Raw genomic sequence first — 23,739 nt, 5'->3', positions numbered from 1 at the left:
ACACTTGCTAGGCAGGCCCTGTGTCACTGAGCTGTATCCCTGGCCTCTGATCTTTTCAAAAGCATGCATCTACATCAAACAAGAATCATGGGCCAGAGATATAGCTCAGTGGCACAAGTGCCTGCCTGGCAAGCATGAGGCCCTGAGTTCAATTCCTGGTACCACACACACACACACAAAAGAATCACTATGTACACTATGTATACACTTTCTGGTGTTTTCTTGTACAGTACTGTATATAGACTTTCTATTTATTGTTGATACAGGAAGGCACAGGTCTGAACAAATCCAAATAACATGAGATTGCTCACTTTCAACTTGATGCTCAGAAACAGGCTTTAAAGTGTGTTTTTGGGGTTGGTGAATCTAAAATACTTAATTTCAAACCGCTGTTCACTTTACACATCAACAACTATAAATGTTCAGCTTGACTTATTGTAATCAGACTATTTAAAAATTATTGTGAATTTCTAATTTAATATATTACTGTAACTTTAGACAGTGTTTCTTAGTTAATGTATTTTCTCCTTTTCCTCCAGTTTTATTTGGGTCAGAATCTACTCAATGGCATTTTCACCTAAAAGATCTAATTGGAAAGTTAATTCAGTGGAGGAGACAGCTGTGTCTGTGAGCTTACTGTCAGTTGAGGATAAAGAAGCTGGATATTGGAAGAAAACTTATATTACAGAACAAATAACATCTGTGAAAGCAGCACTAGCTCAGATTCTCAAACCTGTCAACGCTTACACAGGCCTTCCTGTGAAAATCAAAGAGGCCCTCAGGTAGGTGGTGTGTTCTTGCACAGTGGCCTCTGAGGCTCCTGAATGGGACTGTGGAATCTTTTAGCTTGGAACCACTTTAGAAAAGAATGACAGTATCAGCTCAGAGAGTTACCTACATAGGATGGATATACAGTTGAGACTGTGCAGGATTGTCTCATTTTTATGTTTTTATATATCTATATCATATACAGTATTTTCCTATTCCTTAAATATGGCCTTATGTATAAAGCAGGAGTAGGCTAGTGACCTGCTGTCAAAAGCAAGGATGTTCAAGGTGTTCTTTCCCCTGGGCAGCATCTTTGCCTTACTTACCAGTGTATTGGTGGTTCCTGGAACATCATAGATATGTAATGAGTGTTTGTTAGGTGAGGCGGGAAAGTCTAAAGATGGAACAGCTGGTGCACTGACAATTATGTTGGCTGTATTCTGAGAATTTTGACTTTGGCTTTTAAGGAAATAAATGCTTTGGATATAATATATAAAATTGCCTTTAACATTTTTTGCTGTGATGAAATAAACATTTTTAGTTTTCTTCCTGCAGAATATCTGGCTTAGGCTGGGCAATTATATTGAAAGAAAAGAATGGAAGAGAATATATCATGTCACATGTTGATCTTTCTTTGAATGATACATCTATTACTGTTGTGTGGTATGACAAAAATTGGCCATGTTTAGCTACATTGTCAACCTTGAATTTGTATGGTATGACACCACTTTTTATGGACCGGTATAAAGACTCTGCCAAAAATGGGTAAGTACTGTTAGCAGAACTGTCAGTGAGAACATCTTACATGTAAATATTAAGTAGCATTGCTTTTGTAATTGAAAAACACAAATTAATTTGATTGCATCTTTAAGACATTTTTGTCATTCTGTATTACTAATTGAGAAAAAATAGATCTGTCACACTATGGTTAGGTTTAAATATAAATTCTCCTATCGTGGCTATCTGTAACAGTAAAACATGTTATGCTACTTAACAGTGTTTCCGGGATTACTGATGGCTAACCTTTTGAAGTTTTTAGCTTTAATCATTTTAACAAAAAGATGTGTCAAACTGTTATATTTTTCTTCTTTAATAAGTGGTATACTAATTGTTGTTTACTAAGCTTTGAGTAGGTTTAGGTCTCGATGTCTTCTGAAAATGTATTTAATATTTTGTATGTGAATCATTTGTATTACTGAAAATATTTTGGGACACAGTTATCTTTTTAAATAGTACTGTTATTGGGATAAATCTGAAACTTTATAAGGTGGTATGCCGGGCACCAGATTTTTCTGATACAGTATTTAGTTTTTATTCATTATGAAATTATTTTGGGGGGAGTCCACAAACTCTGTGGGTATTTTGTTTGTTGGCATATCATGGATTGTTGTTTACAAGCACTGGGACACAATTGTTAACATTAATTAAAATGATTGTGAAAGACTAAATGGATAATGTTGAGATGTAAAGCTTACTCAAAAATAGTTAGTTCCTGAAAATTGTCATCAAGCTGAGGAATAGTAGATATGATAGTGACAAATGCTGGAAAATGTATTGGAGAGATTCATTTAATGTAATTAATTTTCATTAAAACTGTATGGACTTCAGCCAGTCTTTGATCAACTGTCCTAAAGAGCACTGGAAGTGTTTTACAGGAATTTGTTTTGATCAGTCTTTCAGTGCAAGTTTGTGAGCAAGCACATTCATCATGCAGAAGGGAAGATCCATGTCTGCCTGCAATTGTGTGATGGCCAAGAAAGTGCTTTTGACTTTATTTAAGTCTTTTTTTTTCTTGTTGAGAATTTTTTTCAGGAACAGTGAAAGACCTACTGATGTAACTTGCAAATTGAATTTCCCAATAACACCTCTCTCCAGCTGGACTCCAAGTTTTCTTCATTTCCTGTTTTCCATTCTGTGGTTGGTCCTGTGCCTCCCACGTGTGTGAGTGGTTGTGTACATGTCAGTGGTCTATAAGACCAAGGTACATGAGGACTCTGCATGTCCTCAGAGTCTCTTTAAATGCCTCCACAGCCAGACTTACGAGTGTTCTCCTGTCCACATACACTGAACAGTGAGAGAAGAGGATTCTTTACATCCCCGCTAACCTTTCTCCACCTTAATAATGATAATAGCCATGACTGCTATTTACTGAGCACCTGGTGTGTGCACTAAGCACTCATGACATTTTCTCCTTAATTTCCAGCCTCCACTCTGAGGAGGTTGGTGACTTCACACAGAGAACACTAGTGTGATGGTGTGCAGTCGCTGTCATTTGGAGCTAAGGTTTCACTTCTGTTTCTGCAGAATCCATTATTAGTTCACTTTCTTGGTGTTCATCCTCTTCCAAGTTCATTCTACATATGCTGAACAAATTTTTAGCTTATATATCATAAGTATTCTCACTGACCACCTCTCCTTACCATGCTATAGGTCTTAGCACAAAGAGTTCTTTTGAAAGGTTGAAATCAGCAGTGTAGAAGCTGTGAATTTGTAGTATCTTATAACCTTCCCTTTGGTTTGAAATAGTTCCATACTGACCTTTAAAATTTTTTTACTGAATGAACATCTGCATATTTACCACCTACTGCCCTGTGATTAGGTACTAGGGGGCAGACTCTGGAGTGTGGTGTAGCCCCCACTCCTTAAGGACTTTGGTCTAATGCTCTCTTCTGTTAGTTGACAATTGAGATCTCTTTTATTATTTCTGAATCATCTCTAGACAGAGTCATGCCTGTCTCTGAGATGACAGACATCTGTGTCTACCACTTGCAGTGCTTTTAGGATGTTTCACTCTAGAGGTTTTTGAGTTTTGCCATGGAGAGCAGAGTCAGATTGTCTTTTCTTACACATTTGAGTGTTTATTCTTAGACATTGAGACTGTGAGTTCACAGTGTGGCTCCTTTATGTAATACTTCTGATTTTAGTTTAAATTTATTTGCTAATGTTTCCATTTTCACTTCTCTGCATACTCCCTGAATATAACTTTGAAAGGCACATCTGCTTTCCAATAGCCTACTGAGATTACCTGTTTTTATGTTAAACTATTTTACCTTTGCTTATGCATTGTTTCACTCACTTGATTAGAAATACATACTGAATGTCGAATTTTGCTTATACTATTGTCCTGGGTGTCTCGGGGGAAAAGAATGGAAGAGGATTCTGTCATTTCATCACCACCCTAATTTTGAACTACCTCTTGCTAGGTCATTGAGTTGACAGTAAGAACAAGAGGGAAGGGAAGGGAAGAAAAACATAGGATGGGAAATTTAAGTGGCTCCCTTTTGCTTTTCATTTATAGAAGTGTTTTGTGTTCTTACTCCATGATTGTGTCACTTAGTTTGAGCACATTAGTCTATATAATTTGCTCTTCAAAAACATTTTTAGATACACTAATGAGAATTGGCAAACACACAGATAGGAAGGCTCATTTTTCTCTCTCTCTCCTTTCTTTGGCATGGGTGTTCAAAGACCTCGATGGCATTCTTTAATTGCAAAGTATGATTTGAGTCATTTGACTGAATCCACCATGATTGGCTGTGACAGACTTGTTCGGATCTTCAGCCTAAACCCTGGTCTCGTGGTAGGGGTGTGGAAGGTAAGGTGGAATCCTGTATGTATTGTGCCGTTTCACCATCATGGCCAAGCAGTTGCATGTATGAGACTAAAACAGTTGCTGCCGGTTACGTATGAGACTAAATGAAACTCCTTTTGAAGACTTCTCAGTAGCTGCCACTTTACCAACCCTATTCTCCTAGATGCTTGACCCTCTGTTCTGTTGTTCTGTTGCTATTGCAGATGACAAACCACTTCTGCTTTTTTGTTTGTTAATGCTATTCTTTAAATTTCATGGGGCTCTGCCTTTTCCCCTTCCAATCATTTAATGTTTCTTCCTGTTTCTTTCCTGTCCTTTCTGTGCCACAGCTCCTCTCTAGGATGTTCACTATGGTCGTCTCACAAGCATGCTTCTGACCTGTGGAGGTGGCATGGGATAAACTCTGCCCTTCAGGGCTGACCATCTGAGAAATTATCCTTTTTCTCTGTATAGGTTTCTGATTTCAAGGTCAGACTGATTGCTAACGCCTTCCTCTGGGGGTTATTTTCTGAGCAGCTGCTTAGTGAAAAGCAGAACAACACGAAGGACTTATGTATACCAGGGTTGGATTAAGTCAATGGCTTTGCTTGTGGATGTTTTCAGAGAATAATTCCCAAATTTGACACTGAGAATAGCACTGTGACTCTCTATTCAGTGACTACATAGAATCAAGATCTACAGCTTTATGCAGTATCGTTTGCTTATATCTTTTTCTTTTCTCAGTCAACTGTGGCAGTCAGTTTTTCTTTCCTTTCTTACCTTTCTGTGTGAAGGTGACGTGGATATGTGGGTGAGGCAGCAGTTTGCTTGCTGTGCATTTCATGACTGGAGTCATTGATCTGTACTGGCCTGCAGAGTTACATGGACTCTAGTTGGTTTGCTTGTCCTCTGCCTGGCTCCTGGAAAATGGCACTGTTAGGGTTACCCTTTGGAGGTTCCTACACCAGCTTGTGTCAGTTGTGAGTCTGGGCAGGAGTGGATCAGCTCCTGAATAGTCTCATTTTCTGCTGTTCAGCTGATGGGCAAGTGAAGAAGCCGAATCTGATCATTTCCACTGTCATTGCAGAATTAAGCAGCCACTTGAGAGAGGAACAATTATGCCAGTAATGTTCAGTATTTATGGAGATAATCTGGTACCTGGCATCTATGAAGGTCTTTCCCATATTTATCTTTGAAAGAGTTCAAAACAGCATAGAATTGACAATATATTTTTTGGAATCATCATATATAATATTTTGATACTTCACAAGTATGAGGGTGTTAATTCTTTTGATACTGCACACCCTGCTGTCAGTATGACATGTAAGTCTTATTAGATAGTAATAATATATTAGCAGTAGTAATGCCTTAGTACTTAGTAATGTAGTGATCTGATAGCTGTAAGAAATTGCATATATCTGCAAGATAAATGTATTTCAATCTTCACAATGACCTTGTGAAAAATTCAAATATTTCAGCTGAAAAATATATTCTTTTGAATTAACTTTTCAGAAGGAGGAAGAACTGGCTTTTGTCATGGCAAATCTTCATTTCCATCACCTTGTGGAGAGGAGCACATTAGGCTCTGCTGCTGTGTACGTAGCTGTATGTGGGTGAATTAAAGTTTTGTAGCATCAGTACGAAAGATTAGAAGTTGATATCATCGAAATATACTGAGAATAGCTATAAAAACATTCTATTTTTAATCAATAGACACAAACCAACAAGTATAACTATTTAGCTGCTGTTAATATAATTGGATTATTTATGATTATATATTTGGTTTATTTATTCTGGTTTAGGAATTTATGCCTAGAAGAGTATTATTTATACAAATAGGAATGCTTCATTACTACAAGATGCTACCCTTCCTCTCAAAGTCTTGCACTTAAGTGAATTTTTATATTTTGCAAGGCACATGAACTCTGGCTAAATCTGGTCTGCAGCTGTGTTTTGTTTGGTTGTCTTTTAATGCATTTGAATGTTATTAAGTGGGGAATATACTTTCCATTTACCTAGAGCTGTCACCCTTCGCCTGTAGACTTAGACTCTCCCATATTCCTTTTTTTATTGTCTGAAGACTCCTGAGTACTTTCAATTGTGTTACCTTATGTGGTAAATTCTTGCCGAACAAGCTTTGTGCATCTTGGCTTGAGTCTTCACCCAGATCCCTAACCTATAGGTTGTTTGGTGCCTCTCCTGCTGAGTATATCCTAACTCTAGTCACACGAAGCACACTGGGGCCAGAGTGCTGGCCCATGTAGAACAGCTGCAGAAATACATTTACTGTGGAAACACTGTAGAAACACATCAAGTGTGGTAGTCTTATGGCTGTCTATAGAACTCACATCTGTGGCTATTTATAGAAGTTGGTAAGAGTAACATCTTGAAATGGAAGATTATTGGGATTGTTATAGTGTCTCATTGGTAGGAGGCAGTAATTTGGATGGATGTTAATGTTTTTAAGAAATATTTTCAATCCAAATATTTTACCCCTGGAGTTGACAGATTTGTGTTTGTGCTTTGCTTTTAGCCCCTATGAGCTGCCTCCTCATGTTCCCTTCCTGGATGACAATCCAGAGTATGGACTGCACGGCTACCAGCTCCACGTTGACATGCATGGTGGTGGAGTTTTCTTCCTGTGTGGTACATTTCGCAATCTCTTCACCATGAAAGGTGAAGTTAATTTAATTTGTGTTTCATTATGAAATTGAAAAGGTTGTAGAGAACAGGGAGAGTTAAGAATCATTCTCATACCTGGTTTCTTTATAATCCATTGGTGCAGCTGACCTTATCTTACTGTAGGAATTGTGAGATACCTTGGCTAGAGTGACTGTTTTTAGCTTCTATCATTATCTCCTTCACTACCATAACTCTACCTTTTGTATGTAGTCTTTACTCGTCTTTGCTGTGGATGTTCTCTTATTATTTTCCCACCCCTCAAGATTTTCATTTCTTTTGCAAAGAAGTTTTGTAAATGTGCCAACAGGTCCAGTGTAAGACCCATCCATGAAAAGAAGAAAGCAGTAGCAGTCTTTCTCCTGTGTGTACTGCTTCAGTGTTTGCCACACTTGTCAAAGCCAAGACATAGGCTGGAGTACACAGAAGCAAGGAGCAAACTCAAGTTACAGAAAACGAGTGTAGAATGAATGCTCCTACTCTGGTTTGTCTATTTCCTTTTGGTATCGTTCTGTACCCATAAACTTAAGTTTAATGTAAAGACTTGCATAGATTTTAACATGTTTGATAAGGGTATTTTATAGGGGAAATCATATTAAGAGGCATATAATGTCAGGTTGCTTTACAATTAGTAATGCCACATTTCATCAATTGGTTAAGAATACCACTAGAGGTGGGTATGGTGTCTCACATCTGTAATCCCAGCACTTATGAGGCTGAGGCAGGAGGATTGCTATGAGTTCAAGGCCAGCTTGGGCTACATAGTGAGTTCAAGGGCAGCCTGGACTGCAGAGAGAGACACTGTCTCAGAAACAAACAAATAAACAAACAAAACTATACTAGTTCTCTTTATGGCAAAGACCTTTTCTTGCAAACACTGTTACTCTGAAGTCTTTCAGTTAATGGATTGCACAGATCTAACATCTACCTAAATCAATTTTTTTGAGTTTAGAAAATGTTTTTTTTTTTTTTTTTTTTTTTTCCGGTACCGGGAATCGAACTCATGACCTTGCACTTGCCAGGCAGGCGCTGTGCCACTGAGCTAAATCCCCAGCCCCTAGTTTAGAAAATGTTGATTTGATTTTCTAGTTGAACCATTTCTGTATCTGTTGGCTGAACTTTTGTAAAGCACATTCTTTTTATCAGCTGGGTGAATTCTTCTAAAAACAGGGTTAGTGCTTGATTCTTTCCCTTTTAACTACCAATTGTCAGATTAAGAGATTGATGTAGCCTACTATGGTGAAAATGGTTTTAAGTTCTCACTTTTTCTTTGTGTTAGTGTCACTTTGGACTCTTGGATTTTTATTTATTAAGTAACATATTCATTTACATACTTTTTTTGAGGCTAAAATTGTTGCCATTTTTGTTAGTGGCATCTATTTTAATAGAGTTCAGGCTGGTTTTGAACTCACAGCAACCCTCCTGCCTCAGACTCCTGAGTGCTGGGATTACAAACGTATGTCACAACACCCACGCTTGTCTTTTGCTTTTTTTTTTTTCTCTTTTGTCTTTTTTAGACAGGGTCTCGCCACACAGCTCAGGCTGGACTTGAACTCACTTTGTAGCCCAGGCTGGCCTCGAACTCGCAAGGATCCTCCTGCCTCAGCCTCCCTAGTGCTGGGATTACAGGTGTGCACCACCATGCCCAGCTGTGTCCTTTGCTTTTTGATTCAGAAAGATTCCTAAATTCTTCTGTGTTTATTGGCATTTTAGTTACAGTTATATCAAATATATATTAATGTGAGGTGATTTGACATTGCATTGGTAAATTGTCCCACCCAAGAATGTGGAATGCTTTTTAATTATTTAAAAAAAAATACTTATATGCCTCTTAGCAGTGTTTTAGAGTTTTCTTCATATTAATTTTGCACATTTCTTTTTTACTTCACTTTTCTTTTTTTTTGAGACAGGGTCTCGCTGTGTAGTGCAGGCTGGCCTTGAGCTCCCTATGTAGTTCAGGCTGGCCTCAAACTCATGGTGATCCTCCTGGCTTGGCCTCCCGAGTACTGAGGTTACAGATGTATGCCACCATGTCTGGCTGCACATTTCTTGTTAATGTTTTCAGTAAGTAATATTAGCTACTTCTCTTCAGTTACACCTTCTAGTTGTTTTATAACATCCATGTGGCTTTAGTCTTAGCCTACTGCTGTTCTTATTTATTGAGTTGGGAAATACAGTGTTCTTCCCTTTTTAATTTTTGGAAGATTTTACTTAGATACTTGTAAAACTATCAAGGCCTGGAGGTTTCTCTGTGGGAACATTTTTAACCAGTTTCAATTTCTTTGATAGGTACAGGAATACTTAGGTTATGCATTTCTTTTTGAGTGAGCTTTGGGTATTTTGTGTCTTTCAAGAAGCTTGTTCATTTTATCTAAGTTGATGAATTTGTTGGTATAAAGTTGTTCATTATTGTCCTTTATTTTTTCCAGTAATAGTGTTTGCGATACATATTAATTGTATCTATCGTGGGGCGTTGCTGTGTGCACATAACATATTTTAGTTATGTTTCTATCCTCTTCACCTCCTTTTTGCAAAAGAGCTTCCTGTTTCCTATTACTTATCTTTTATTTTTCTTCTTGTATTTTGTTTTTTTCATGTAAGAAAAACCATGTGATATTTAAGCTGGTGTGTCTGATTTATTATTTCAATTAACATCGTCTCAAGGTGCATCCCTTTTGCTACAAATGACTTGTTTATCATTCTGTATGGCAGAGTAGTACTCCATTGCATGTAAATACCACATTTTCTTTATCCACTCATCTGTTGATGAACATAGAAGTTGCTTCCATGATTTAACTATTATGACTTGTGCTGGTATAAACATGTATACGCAAGTATTACTGTAATATGTCTAACTCTTTCAGGAAGATACCTAGAAGGAGAATATCTGTGTTGAATGGAATCTGTATTTTTAGTTTTTTGAGGAATCTCTATACTGATTTCCATAGTGGTTGTATTAATTTACATTCCCACCAACAATGTAGAAGGGTTTTTCTCTTGCAACCTCACCAGCATTAGTCTGTTTTGCTACATGTATTCTCTTTAGTTGAAGGATTTGCTCAATGAATTTTAAGTATATAAAGTACACTAATTTTAAATGTTTTAAAATGTATATATCTGTATCTGTTTACAGTAGTAAAATTACCACCCACTTCAAGATACTGAACAAAAATCTTATGTATGAATACCACATTGTCTTAAATGTGAAATACCTTGTAATATCTTTATTTCTGCCTGATGAAAATGGCAGTCTTCATTTCTGCGACCTAAAGAGTTTCTAGAACCTTCAAATCCTTTTCATCTTTGTTTTATACAAACATGAGTGTCTTGGATCAGAGATTGATTTTTTTACTCAATTTGGATCTTCTCAGTTGGAAATTTAACCAGTTTATAATTCACTTCTATCTCTGTCTATATTTTATGGAAATTTTAATGCTTCCTTGGCATTTTTCTTTTACTCTTTTTTCTTGGTTTTTCGCTTCTTTTCAGTTCCATCCACTTGGGATATGTATAGTCTATTTTTGTCCATAACTAAGTGGCAAATTGACTTATGTGAGCTACCATCTGATGCAGTAACTACTGGTGCTGATATTCAGCATTTCAAGTATGTCTACCCCTCCTCTCCAACCAGTGCTTTGGAAATTTTCTTATCAGTATTAGCATATGAATTTGCTAGTTTTTTAAAAAGGGAAATAATACTGTACCATCTTCCAATTTTGTCAGATTAACATTTGTAATGTCTTTACTTGTCCTGTCCACAGTAACAAAGCACTTTTATCTAACATAAATTTGGCTTAGCTTGCATTTTTATGTATGCTATTCCATGGAAAAAATAAAACTAGTTACTTGCTCAATACGTTGAATATTTTGCATATGGTTTGACAGTTTAATATAAGACTGAATAAACTGAATATTTTAGATCTAGTTTATAAATTTATTTTACATTTACTTTTTTACCTTATATGTAACAGTTTTAGACTTCATGCTTTTAAACTAGTTTTAATGATTACCATCAAGTCTTGCATACAGTTATCTCCCTACTCTTTTTTTCTGCCTGCTGTAGTAAATCATTCAGCAAAATTTTCAGAGAAAGTTCCTGATCAGTATATTTTTTTAACCTCTTAACATTTGGGAATGTCTTCCAGTTGCCTTCACACACAAATACTAACTTGTATATAATTCTTGGTTCAAACTTATTTTCTCTTAAAACTTTGTAGATGTTCCATTTTCCAATAGAAAAAAAATCTGAGATCAGTCTGACTTTTGCTTCTTTATAGGCAACCTGCTTTCTCTGTTTGGATGCTTGCACAATTTTTTTTTTTACCCTTGAAATTTAAAAAGTCGCCAGGATGTCTAAGCATTGTCTCCTTTTTACTAAATTTTAAAGATACCCTGTGAACCTTCTTCATTTACAGGTGTACTTCATTCTTCAACTCTGGAAAGTTGTCTTCAAATTAATTATTGTTTCAGTTTCATTTGCTTTGTCCTCTGTTTAAGATATTCCTATCATGGGTCAACTGTACCTCCTGGAAGGGCTTTCTAGATCTCTTTCTTTCTCTTTGTTTTCTTCTTTTTGTATCTTAGTTTATTTGGCATTTCCCTCTGAATTCTCTGAGAATTTCTTTTGTTTTCCATTTACTTCAGCCATTTTATTTTGTAACCAATTCCACTTAAAAGTTCCTTTAACTCTCTGAAGTACAAGAAATCTTTTATTTGCTGTAACATTGTTTGCTTTATCATATGCACACACCTGTAAGTGAACTCTTTTATAAGATGTTTAACATTTTCTAGCTTATCTATGGAGACTGTACATCACTTCAAGAAGAGGCATTTTGTCAAATACTTAGCTCTGTTTCTTTCTTCTGAACTGCAATATTATGACCTTTTTAATGGTTCTTCTTTATAATGAGGTGCCAAAATATAGCCTTTCTAAGCACAAAAGTTGAAGAACTGCATTTGTTATTATTTGATTTCTTGATAATAGCCATCCTTTCTGGAGTAAGATGGAATCTGTATTATTTTAATTTGTATTTCTCTAATGGCCAGGGATGTTGAACATTTTTTTCATGTATGTATTGGCCATTTATATTTCTTATTCTGTGAAGTGCATGTGCATTTCTATTGGCTAATTTTTAATTGGGTCTTTTTAAATTTTGGGGCCTAATTTCTTTTGAACTCTTTATATATTTTAGAATATGTATGCTATACATTTTTTTTTTGTATGCTATATATTCTGTCTGAGGTATAGCTGGCAAAATTTTTTTTCTATTCTGTAGGGATTGTCTCTTCATTTGTTGTTGTTTTTTTTTCCCTGTGGAGGAGCTTTAAAATGTGATATATCACATTTGATATTATTTCTTATGTAGTTGGGATTCTGTTCAGAAAATCCTTGCCTGTGCCTCTGTCTTCAAGAGTTTTAACCATTTTAAGTGCTTTTGTTTTAATATTTAGTTCTTTGATACATTTTGATTTTAGTGCATGGCAAAAGACATGAATCTAGCTCAGGCTTCTGCATATTTATAGCTAGTTTTCCCAGCACCATTTGCTAATGAGATTATCTTTCCTCCAGCATCTTCTTGGCTCCTTTGTCAAAGAAAAGGTAGGTGAATGTGCCTGGGGTTGTTTCTGCATCCTCTCTCTATTGACACACATGTTTTTGTGCCAGTACCATGCTGTTATTGTCACTGTAGCTTTGTAATATACCTTGAAATCCAGAGTCTCTTATTTTTATCGTTTTCAATCGGTGTGATGCTCCTTGATTCCTGTTAGTAGAATTTCTTTTTCTTTCTGATCAGTGTGCTAAAAGCGTGTCAATTTTATTAATCTTCTAAGATGAATTAACTTTTGGTTTCATTGTTTTTCTCTGTTCTTTTGTTTTGTATTTTGCTGATTTTTATTCACTTTTTCCTGCTTACTTTACAATTTACACTTTTTCCAGTTTCTTTAATAGGAAAACTGAAGTTACTGACTGAAGAACTTTCTTTTTTATAATATAGAGTCATATAGTGCTGTAAACTTCTACCCAAGTACTACTTTAGTGGCGTTCCACAAACTTAGTTATATACCTGTATGTAGATTGTCTTGGTAATTTTTTTTTTGTTGCTGGGACAAAATACCTGACTCCCATAATTAAGGAAGGAAAGGTTTATTTCACTTATAGTTCGTGGAGGTTTCAGTCCGTACTTGGCAGATTACAAGGCAGACTGGCACATGGCAGAGAGCTACAGCTCATGGCAGCAGACACAGCAAAGCAACTACCAGGACACACTAGGGAGGAATGGGAGAGGAATGGCCTCAAGCACCCTTTTTCTCTCCCTTACATATGCAAACTGTCCGCCCCAGGGCGGGTGCAGCTCTCACACCCATAATTAATCAAACTTTAAAAGCCTGCCCCATGGCTGCATGAGGCTTTGGGGGGACACACAGACATAAACCATAACATAGATACAGATAATTTTTTTATTCATGTGTTAGGTGTCCTTCACTAAAGAAAAGAAATACCTGATATAATCAACTTCTGAGGGGCAGTGGTTTACTTTGGTTTATGATTTTAGAGATTTCATCCTATGGTCAGCTGGCCTTGTTGCTTTCGGGCCTTTAGTGAGGTAGCATATCATGGTGGGAACATGCAGCAGAGCAAAACTACTCACCACATAGCTGGGAAGCTCGAGGAAAGAAGAGGAAGGGGCTGAGTCCCACACCCCTTTTGGAGGGAATGGCTTAGCTTAAGGTTTTTGTTATGTATCCTTATAAATTAAGAAAGTTTCTTTCTATTCACAGGTAAGTTAGACTTTTATGATTTTTAAAATCAGAAATGATTGTTAAATGTTACCAGATTTCTTTTTGAATGACTACTCATGATTAAACTTTTTTTCTTTACACTATTAATGTAGTGTATTTCATTAGTTTATCTTCTAATGGTAAACATCTTAGAATCCTGCTGATAAGCTCTTTTTGTCATACAAATATTTATTTTTAAATTACTGATTTCAGGTACTGGGTTTTAGTGTTTCTCCATTTTTGCTCACAGATATTAGAGTGTCTATATTTTTCCTTTTTTTTAAAGTGATCTAGTCATAGTCAAGTTTTCTATGGAATTAAATTTAGTATTTGCATGATTTCCTAGAAAATCAGTTGTCTTTTGGATGTTTATTTTGATCTTGGTTGAACATTCCGAATTAACTGTTCAGATTATTTCATTTTTAGGCTTTCTTGTTTTTCTTTAGTGTTCTTTCTGTGATGCCACTGTCTTGAGCTCTCAGAATTAGGAAAGCACCAAGGCGTACACTCTAGGAGTCTCCTTGGCTTGAACCTCCTCAGCAACCTCTGCATCAGGGGCCTGTCTGCAGGGCTGGCAGCTTTGGTGGTCAGGAGGCCTGGCTTGGGAACAGCTGCTGTTTCTCAAAGTTGTGAAAATTTGTGTTTCATGGAGCCCAAACTACTCTCTTTGTACTTTAGTCATTTACCTTCTTCTAACATTTGGGATTCTACAGATATATCCTTATCCTTGAAATCCAAGTGTTTAGCAGGGTGCTACTAACATGCCCTGTTCCACACATAGGTGCAAATGCCTGTGCCTTTGGTGCTGTTGTTGACAGTGGACTTAGTCTCTGCTTTTTGAGGTACCAACCTTCATGTCCTTAGGTACCTGTCACCCCCCTGTCCAGTGTTGAGTTGGGCATCCAACGTGGCCTTAAATCAGCATGGTGAGAAGCTGGTCTTGGTGGGGTGGTGAAAATTCTGTGTGCCCACAGTGAGGGAATGAAATGGGTGGGGTAGTTCCTACTGTAGCTGCTCCCTAGAGCTCCCCTCCATGTTTGAACCATGTTTCCATTAAGTGCCTGGGGATCCCCACTCTGCCTTCTCTGTCTAACCCCAGTACTGCCACTGTCCCCTCTCTGGCCATATCTCCTTCCCTCGTCTCCCTTGTTCTGCTCCCTTAACCCTCCTCTCGTTGCACAGATCTCCTCACTGTATTTTGACTGTGCCAGGCATGGTATGCCCTTGGATCCTTGGCCTGCTCCCCTCAGCACGCGGTGCTGCTGCCCCGGATCTGTGTATAGGTTACCTCTCCCAGCCTGACTGACTGGCAGCTGTGCAGTGAGGCTTTCTCACCATGCCACACCTGGAGTCATACTCTACAGCACTCTTCTGCCTGGCTTAATTTTTCTCCATAATGTTACCTATCATTCTATTCAGCTTTCTTTAGTTAGTATATTATATTATATTTAAGTAAAGTTAGTATATTACATTTAAGTAAAGTAAGTTCCATGAGGCATTATTTTTGTTTATTATGCTGAAGATTGTCTTCCAGAATGGCAGCAGAATGGATGGCTGGCTGCCTTTCCTAAAGGTCACACAGTTGAAGGGCTCTTAGAGATAGTATCCTGGGCCTATTGCTTAAAGCTCTTTCTATTTCTGTAGCTAAGGGATTCTCACTGCATTGGTGAGATCTTTGGTGAATGCTCTGATATTTTTCCTGTTACCTCTAGAGAAGGAAGCCCTGCAGGATACTGCAAAGAAATGTTACAGCCTGGTGGCTTCCTTGCTGGAACAGAGTGAGGGAACAGCTGGTGTTTGAGACTCCGTGGGTGAGAGTGAAATCCTGCCTTCATCCAGCCTCTCAGGGACTTGGAACACCCCCGCCTCCCACCCCCCACACTAGTCAGGCCTGGTTCTCAGCTGCTTCATAGATTCAAAGCAGTCACTGTAGTTGGGTCCTCTTTCCTCATTTCTTTTTCTCTTATAGCCAAAAGGAAGGGTCAGAGCCCTCCTTTTTTAAGTACTTCACTGTATACATTTTTCCTTTGAAGGAAAAATTAATTTGCTGACAGAAAGCTTTGTATCTGTGTACCTTTAGTAGAATAGTTTGCTCTTCAAAATCTGAATAGAGCTGCTAAGTGTCTATCTCATCCACTCATTGCAAAACAAACGTCAGGCATTTCTTTTATTTCTGATCTGACCTGGTTTATAAGACCTGGTTTTTGCAGATAACCAACTAATCTGAAAAAATTGCTTCTAAGATAATTGTTTTATACTTTTAGAAACTTTTCTTTTAAAACAGTTTCATATCATACAATTATAGAAAGCTTCTGTGCAGCCTTTATATAGAATTCATCATTTTATCACATTTTGGCATATTTGTACTATTCTCTCTTTCTACACATACATGTTTATATACATGTAGATATATATGTCAAATTAGCCTGATCACCAGTCTTTGGGAGTCTGTTAGGTGCCAGGTCTATCTTGAAGAATATGCAGAATTTTATCCAAGCCCTATCTTGCCTTGTTTGAAACAAGTACAGAGTAATACTGATTAAATTTTATATTGTATTCTTCACAACTAAAATATGCCCTTAATGATGGAGATAACAGAGATAGGACACATTTATGGGCACTCATCCACTTCTGCTGAAGTTTTATGTCTACATTAATTATTTAATTACAGTCTTCATTATAATCCCATGAAATAGATCTTTCATCTTGCTCATGTTATTGATGAGGAGTCTGTAGTTAATAGTACAGTCACTTGTCCAATCCCAGAAAGTTAGCATGTGACAAAGTTGTCTGCTGTTAGGCCCATATGACCTCAGACCTGAGTCTTAAACACCTGGCTGTACAACCTCCTGTGTATTTTTGCACTTTAATGGTGTAATTTTAGGGTATCTTTTCTTGTGTGACTGTAACTGTTTTTCTAGAGTTGCATTTTAGGTATAGTGAGGGTAGGGTCTTGCTGTGCTGACCTGCATCTCCACCCCCATGACTCTGATTGTTAGAACAGAAAAGAGATTACAAAAATTAAGGAGAGTGGAAATTGAATCGCAAGTAATTTGCCTTTTATCTGTTTTTTTTCTTCTCCACAATAAGAAGGCTTTAAGCAGAGGACTCCCCACGTGGACCCAAGTGCATTCCCTCTTCATGCGGTTCTGTAAAGAGTCAGCAGAGGGCGCTGTTGCCATCAGAGTATGTGTAACATTTAGAAAAGTACAAGTAGAACGTCCTCTACAGCTTTTGAGAAACTCTCTTGGTACTGTGTGGTATATTTAGTAAATTCCAGTTATTTCATTGCAGGTGGGGATGACAGCACTTTGCCCCTATTTTAAAAAGAAACCCACTTTCTCTCTATGAAGGATAAAATGTTTTATCATCACATCCTTAGAATTTAGGTTGCTCTGTGCTCTGCTCCTCTTCAGTGGGGCATGAGAATCCTGGCCTGAGATACAGAGGCTGTCTCGGTGGAACAGCAGGAAGTCAGAGGGATGAGGCTGGTTTGTTTGGTTGGTTCATTAACAGATGGATATGGAGTGCAGGAGATATGCCAGGCTTAAGGGTAGACAGGATTCCTGCCCTTGAGTGATGAAATACAGAGAGTGCTGGGAGTTCCTGGCATACTCTGAGGAGGGGCACCAGCAGTTAGCCTGGGTGGGAATAAAGCAACCAGTCTTTGTCCAGACTGACATGTGTTCAGGTCCATGGTCAGGTAGCAGTAGAAAGGAAAAAAAAATTAAATAGGTCATAATTTATAAGCAGGGCCTGAAATTGGTCATTTTTAAGGGCCATTTCCAATATTCCATTCCATCTTTGAATGAGGATTCTGTGGGTGTATCAGTTTCATCCCAAAATTCATTATAATTCTATTTTTAGAAAAGTTCAATGGGAAGTTATTATGAAACTGGAAAAGTTGAGTTTAAAATCCATTTGGAATGCATAGGGAAAGGCTGAGAAAATTTAAATTCTTGATTGTGAGGTAGTGTAATCTTTTCTATATGTGATATGTGTATGGGCTATAGAAAGACAGTAAAATAAAAACCAAAGAGCTACTGCACAGTTTTAAGAAATAGATTATCCCTAGAACTTGGAGGTCATCTGTGCGGCCCTTCATGCTCTCATCTACCTCTCCTGCAAGAGGGAGCCATTGTTCTGCATTATGTGAATTGTTTCTGCTTTCTCTCTCTTTTGTATTGTGAAATGTACAGACTTACTTTGTATGGTGAAATGACACACCGAGAGATGTATAAATCAGACACCGTGTGCTCACCATCCAGGTACTGATTAAATTTTGGACATAAGTAGTAAGACGAAAATTGCTTAGCAAACATTAAACATACTCCGAATCTTCGGTAAACAAGAAAGTATGGTATCACCGAAGAGACAGAAACCCAGGCGAGTAGAGCAAAGCACCTCTATACATCTTCTGCAGTTAAGATTTGTTTGGCAAATTGTTTTATACACATAAAGCCTTTATCTACATTTTGATAAATGCAAGATTTAAGGAAAAGCAGTTATTAGTTATTTTAATTAATTGTATCATGGTATAGCTGTATATCTGGGTATATCTTCATTCTTTATGGAATATGTTTGTATTTCTTTAGAATATGTAGGATGTGTTGTGCAAAATAATGTGCCTATGACCGGCTAAAAGGCTCTCGAGACTTGGATATGTGGGGAATATAAATGATACTCAAAGGTTTTGTGTTTGTTTTCAGACAGAACAATCCCAACAAATTATTCAGAAGTAAGTTCTAGCTATTTGATACTCTCCACCACCTGGGTACAATATTTTCTCTGAATAAAATATGTTAAGTTTTCTTAACTCTGCCCCATCTCAGGTTGCTATCAGGTTCTCAAAAAATTGTTGTTTTTCAGTACATGCTACTGGAAACCAACTAAAAGTTTCTCGCTGGCTGTTATAGTCTGGAATCTAAATTCCTGGGCCAGAAGAGGATTATACCAGAGCTGACTCTGGGGAATGCTCAGGGGTGAGCCTCACTTCCTGGATGGTCAGCAGAGTATCTGAACTCAGCAGTGCTGGCCTCATGCACTGTGAGGCTAGAGCTGCTTTTGGCCTCGAGTTCCACGCTGTTTTGAGTGGGCCCACCTCTCAGCTGTGAATACCAAGTCCTATTTTGCTTTCTACCCTTCAGTATCCTGTCAGATTAGAGTATGTTCTAGTCTTGACGATGAATAGCCATGATCTGTATCCTTTCTTCTTCCTCATAGATTTGTTTGACTGCTTCTTGTGACTTTGTCATACTCTTCTCCTAAAGAATTGGGAAATTTTCTCTTTTTTTGGGTATTTTTATATACTCTGTTATTCTGACAAGTCATGGGTATTTTGAGTTTTTAAAAGGATCCATATAACCCTTTAGAAAGAAAAATTTATGATTCCTAAACCTGTACATATTTGTTGCCTGCTTCTTGAGGAAATATTTTGCTACTGGAATTTTTTTTTTGTTGTTGTTTTTCTCCGGTACTGGGAACCGAACTCACAACCTTGCACTTGCCAGGCAGGCACTTTTGCCACTGAGCTAAATCCCCAGCCCCGGCTACTGGAATTGAGTTTATAAGGTCAAGAAGGAGGAAGGGATCAACAATGAAGAAAAAAAAGGTAAAGAATTTGTAAATGAAAACTTTGGAAATTTAAATTGACTATTGGCATTGGGTCTCCAAGACCTGCCCCGAGTTCAGTGATTCACTGGAAGACTCATAGGATTTAGAATATAGGTGTGTTAATAGTTAAGGTTTATTATAGTAAAAGGACACAGTGCAAAATCAGCAAAGAGAGAAGATGCATAAGATGAAGTACTGAGGGAACCAGTACTCGCTTCCCAGAGTCCCTTTCTTTTGCAGTCATATAAAATGTACCTTGTTCCTCTAGGAATAAGTTGTGACCAAGTGTGAAATGCTGTCTACCATGAGACAGCTTTAATTAGAGCTCACTAGAGATTCAGCACTCAGGATGATCCTGTAAGCCATTACTACTTAGTACTATCACAGTTTCAGACTCCCAGAAAGAAGCAGGATGTTCAGCATAAGCCACATTGTGAAAGTGGTTTGGCTGCAGTACACCAGTACTGAGGTGAGCAATTGGTGAGGGAATGGTGGTGGGAACTCCTGCACTCTGAGTTCTGAGATATCTGAGGTTCAACCTTGCAAAGAGACTTTTTTGAGAAAAGACAGACTCAGTTCTGCTCCATTAGTTCTTTTCTGCAGAGTTGTCCATGGACATTTTGATAAAATTATTGTACAGCCTCGTGAGGAGAAGATAGGAAATAGTCCAGTTGTCTTTGAAGTGTAAATAGAGCTTACCAGAGGGCCTGATCAGTAATGCAAAGTATAAAGGCATGTGTATTTATTTGATCTTAGTATCAAGCTAATTATTGCCAATTTCAGAAGCTGAAGGAAAAAAGTTTGCATAATATAGTATATTGTAGTATTTTTTAATCAGTATTGAGAGGAATAGTCATAGTGAAGAAGCAGAGGGAAGTCATTTAAAATAACAAAATATGCTGCTTTTGTCTTTTGATTTTTAAAAAAATAAGTGGTTAAATTTTTTTTTGTGGTTTTTTGAGCCAGGGTCTTGCTTTGTAGTGCAGACTGGCCTTGAACTCACCATGTACCCCAGCCTGGTTTTGAACTTGTGGCGATCCTCCTGCCTCAGCCTCCCAAATGGTGAGATTACAGGCATGTGCCACTATGTCTGACTATATACATTAATTTTTAGAGCAATTTTAGTTTCTAGCAAAATTGAGGCAAAGGTACAGATTTGCACATTGATATCCCTACTCCCAAAATGCATACCTTCTGCCTTAACTGTCCTCTATTAGAGTAGAACATTTATTAAAATCAACAAGTAAGACATTGGCAATCTTTATCACCCAAAGACTGTAGTATACAGTGGGTTCATTCTGGTGTCATACATTTCATGGTTATGGACAAATCATAACTGCCTATATCTACCCTTATAGTAGTATACAGAGTAGTTTTATTACCTCCCTCTATGCATCACCTGATCTTTTTACTATCTCCATTATTTTGCTTTTTCAGAATGTTATATAGTTGGACTCATATAATATGTAGCCTTTTATATGGCTTTCTTTCAATTGGTAATATGTATTTAAATTTTCTTTATATCTTTTCATGGCTTGATAGTTCATTTTTTTTAGCATTTAATAATTTCATTGTCTAAATGTGTCACAGTTTTACTTTGCTGTTCACCTGCTGAAAGATGTCTTATTTGAGTTCAACTTTGGGCAATTATGACTAAGCTACTATAAATATACATGTGGTTTTTGTATGGATGTAAGTTTTAACTCCTTTAAGTAAATACCAAGCATTATTATTCCTGGATCATGGGTGAAGAAATGTTCAAGAAATTGCCAAACCATGACTTCACTATTTTGTATTCCTTTAGGCAAGAAAGGGCAGTTCATGTTGCTTTGTCATAATCAGCATTGAGTGGTATAGGTCTTCTAGATTTTGGATATCCATTTAGACTCTTGGATTTTCTACATAAATGATCATGTCATCTGTGCACAAAGACAGTTTCATGCTCTTTGCTGTACTTTGGATCTGGAATGTCCCCCAAAGACTTTAGTGCTGAGGGCTTGATCCCCAGATTCGTGCTCCTGGGAGGTGCTTAAAACATCAAGAGGTAGCGCCTAGTGGTCTTTAGGCTATTAGAGGTACTCTTGAAGGGGTAGTGGGGCCCTGGTCTCCTGCCTCTCACCTCCTAGCCACAAAGTGCACAATCTTGCTTCAAAATGCACTTCTACCATGATGTGTGATGTTGCCACACACCCAGAAGAATGGGGACAACCAGTCATAGGCTGATAACCTCCCAAACTGTGAGCCAAAATAAACATTTTCCTTTTGTAAGTTGATTATGTCAGATAATTGTTGTAGTGACCAAAATCTAACATACCTTTCATTTCCTTTTCCTGTCTTATTGCATTAGTAATAGGCATCTTGTACATTGTTGCATAGCGTCAGTGAAAAGTTGTTTTCTTGCTTGTCCCTGACTTTAGTGGGAAAGCTTTGAGTTTCTAACTAGAAAGTGTGACGTTAACTATAGATTTTTTTGTAGATATTATCAGGTGAGGATATGCTCCTCTATCCCTGGATTTTTGAGAGTTTTTATTTATAAGTAGGTGTTGGAATTTGTCAAATATTTTTCTACATCTTTCGATATGCTTATACGATTTCTGTTTTGGCCTGTTGATGTGATAGATTATATTAACTGGTTTTCAAATGTTGAACCAGCTGTAGTTATAATGTATAATAATTATTATGTTATTAATTATATAATAATTATATTATTATATTATAATGTATAATAATTATTATATTAGATATTACTATTTTCATGTTGTTGAATTTTATTTGCTGATATTTTGCATATGATTTTTACATCTATGTTCACAAGAAATATTGCACTGTATTTTTCTTTTCATACAATGTCACTAGCTTCAAAATTAGGGTAATTCTGACCTTATATAATGAGTTAAAAAGTGTTTCCTTTGCTTTTATCTTTTGAGATTATAGAGTTGGTATAATTTTTTTCTCAAATGTTTTTAACTTTAGAGTTTACCAATAGACTCAGGTTACCTGGTGCTTTCTGTTTCTGAAGGTTGCTAATTGTTTTTTTTTTTTTTTTTTGGTTTTTTTGTTTTTCTCCGGTACCAGGAACCGAACTCACGACCTTGCGCTTGCCAGGCAGGCGCTTTTGCCACTGAGCTAAATCCCCAGCCCCTAGATTTGAGTGCACTCTGAATTTTTTTTTTTTTTTTGGTACTGGGAATCGAACTTATGACCTTGTGCATGCCGGGCAGGCACTATGCCGCTGAGCTAAATCCCCAGCTCTGCTAATTGTTGATTAAATTTATTTAATGGGCATAGACCTGTGCAGATTGTCCATTCTTGTGTAATTTTGACAGATTAAGGAACTGATCCATTTCATCTAGGTTGTGAAATTTTTTTAAAGTTTTATTTTAAAGAGAAAAAACCCAAAATTTCAAAGCAAGATAATAGAGTAACAAGGGTTAATTAAGGGCATTACATATTGTTATCTTTAAGTTAGTTACTCAGAGTGCAAGATACAGACATTACATTGTCCAAACAATATTAGCACAAACCTTTCTTTTTAATGAAGTAAGAGAAATTAGTAGTATAACTATTTTAGCTATCTTGTATGTATATATACACACACACACACACACACACACACGCGTATATGTTTTCTTTCTTTTGCCTTCTTTTTTTTCTTTTCTCCTTTCCCCCATTCCCAGTTTTTCTTTCTAGGTTGTGAAATTTATTCACGGTACTCCTTTACTATCCCTTTAATGTCCATGGCATTTGTACTGATGATCTTGTTTTTCATTTCTAATATTAGTAGTTTGTGTCTTCTCCCTTTTTTTTTAACTACCTAGATGTTTATGGATTTATCTTTTCAAAAAGATCAGCCTTTGGCACCACTGATTTCTCTATTGGTTTCACTGATTCTTATTCTAAATTTTATTATGTATATTTTTCTGCTGAATTTGGATATGATCTGCTGTTCTTTTCCCAGTTTCAAGACAAATTAATACAAATCAACAGTGGTGGTTACATTGCATATCGCTATCCTGAGCAAATACACCGTTGCTAATATAGTTGCTAATCTGACCAATTACATTGCTCAGATTATCAGATGTAAGAATGAAAGATTGCTCAAACCATTAAAGAGAGTAAGAAAATAATTCTTCAATAAAACCTTAGAGATAATACAGAGTTTCACTAGATAAGGTGGTAGGAGTTCACCATTGTAATTCCATTGCATATTGTTACCTTCAAATCAGTTGCTCAGACCACCAGACACAAGCATGCAAAGTTGATCAGAGCATAAAAAATTGTGAGCATTAACAGTTCATTTCAATGCACCATCAGACAACAGCACTACA

General features: G+C 37.0%; 1 protein-coding gene across 7 annotated transcripts in view; it reads left to right on the top strand.

The window, feature by feature from the left end:
• Positions 1 to 23,739, top strand: part of Fbxo15 (F-box protein 15) — a 61,473-nt gene that overhangs the window by 13,999 nt on the left and 23,735 nt on the right. For 6 of the 7 annotated variants that reach the window (XM_005373067.2, XM_005373069.2, XM_005373072.2 and 3 more), the window contains 5 exons: positions 540 to 782; positions 1,324 to 1,533; positions 4,237 to 4,363; positions 5,852 to 5,934; positions 6,873 to 7,015. In XM_005373067.2, the coding sequence (XP_005373124.1) occupies positions 540 to 782; positions 1,324 to 1,533; positions 4,237 to 4,363; positions 5,852 to 5,934; positions 6,873 to 7,015 (806 nt within the window). Of the gene's footprint in view, positions 1 to 539; positions 783 to 1,323; positions 1,534 to 4,236; positions 4,364 to 4,689; positions 4,782 to 5,851; positions 5,935 to 6,872; positions 7,016 to 23,739 lie in introns of those variants that run through there. The other variant, XM_005373073.2, reaches the window with a different exon arrangement.

The sequence above is a fragment of the Chinchilla lanigera genome, unplaced genomic scaffold (assembly GCF_000276665.1).
Source record: "Chinchilla lanigera isolate Chin_1 unplaced genomic scaffold, ChiLan1.0 scaffold00001, whole genome shotgun sequence".
NCBI lineage: Eukaryota > Metazoa > Chordata > Mammalia > Rodentia > Chinchillidae > Chinchilla > Chinchilla lanigera.
This window is presented reverse-complemented; position numbering and strand designations above follow the sequence as displayed.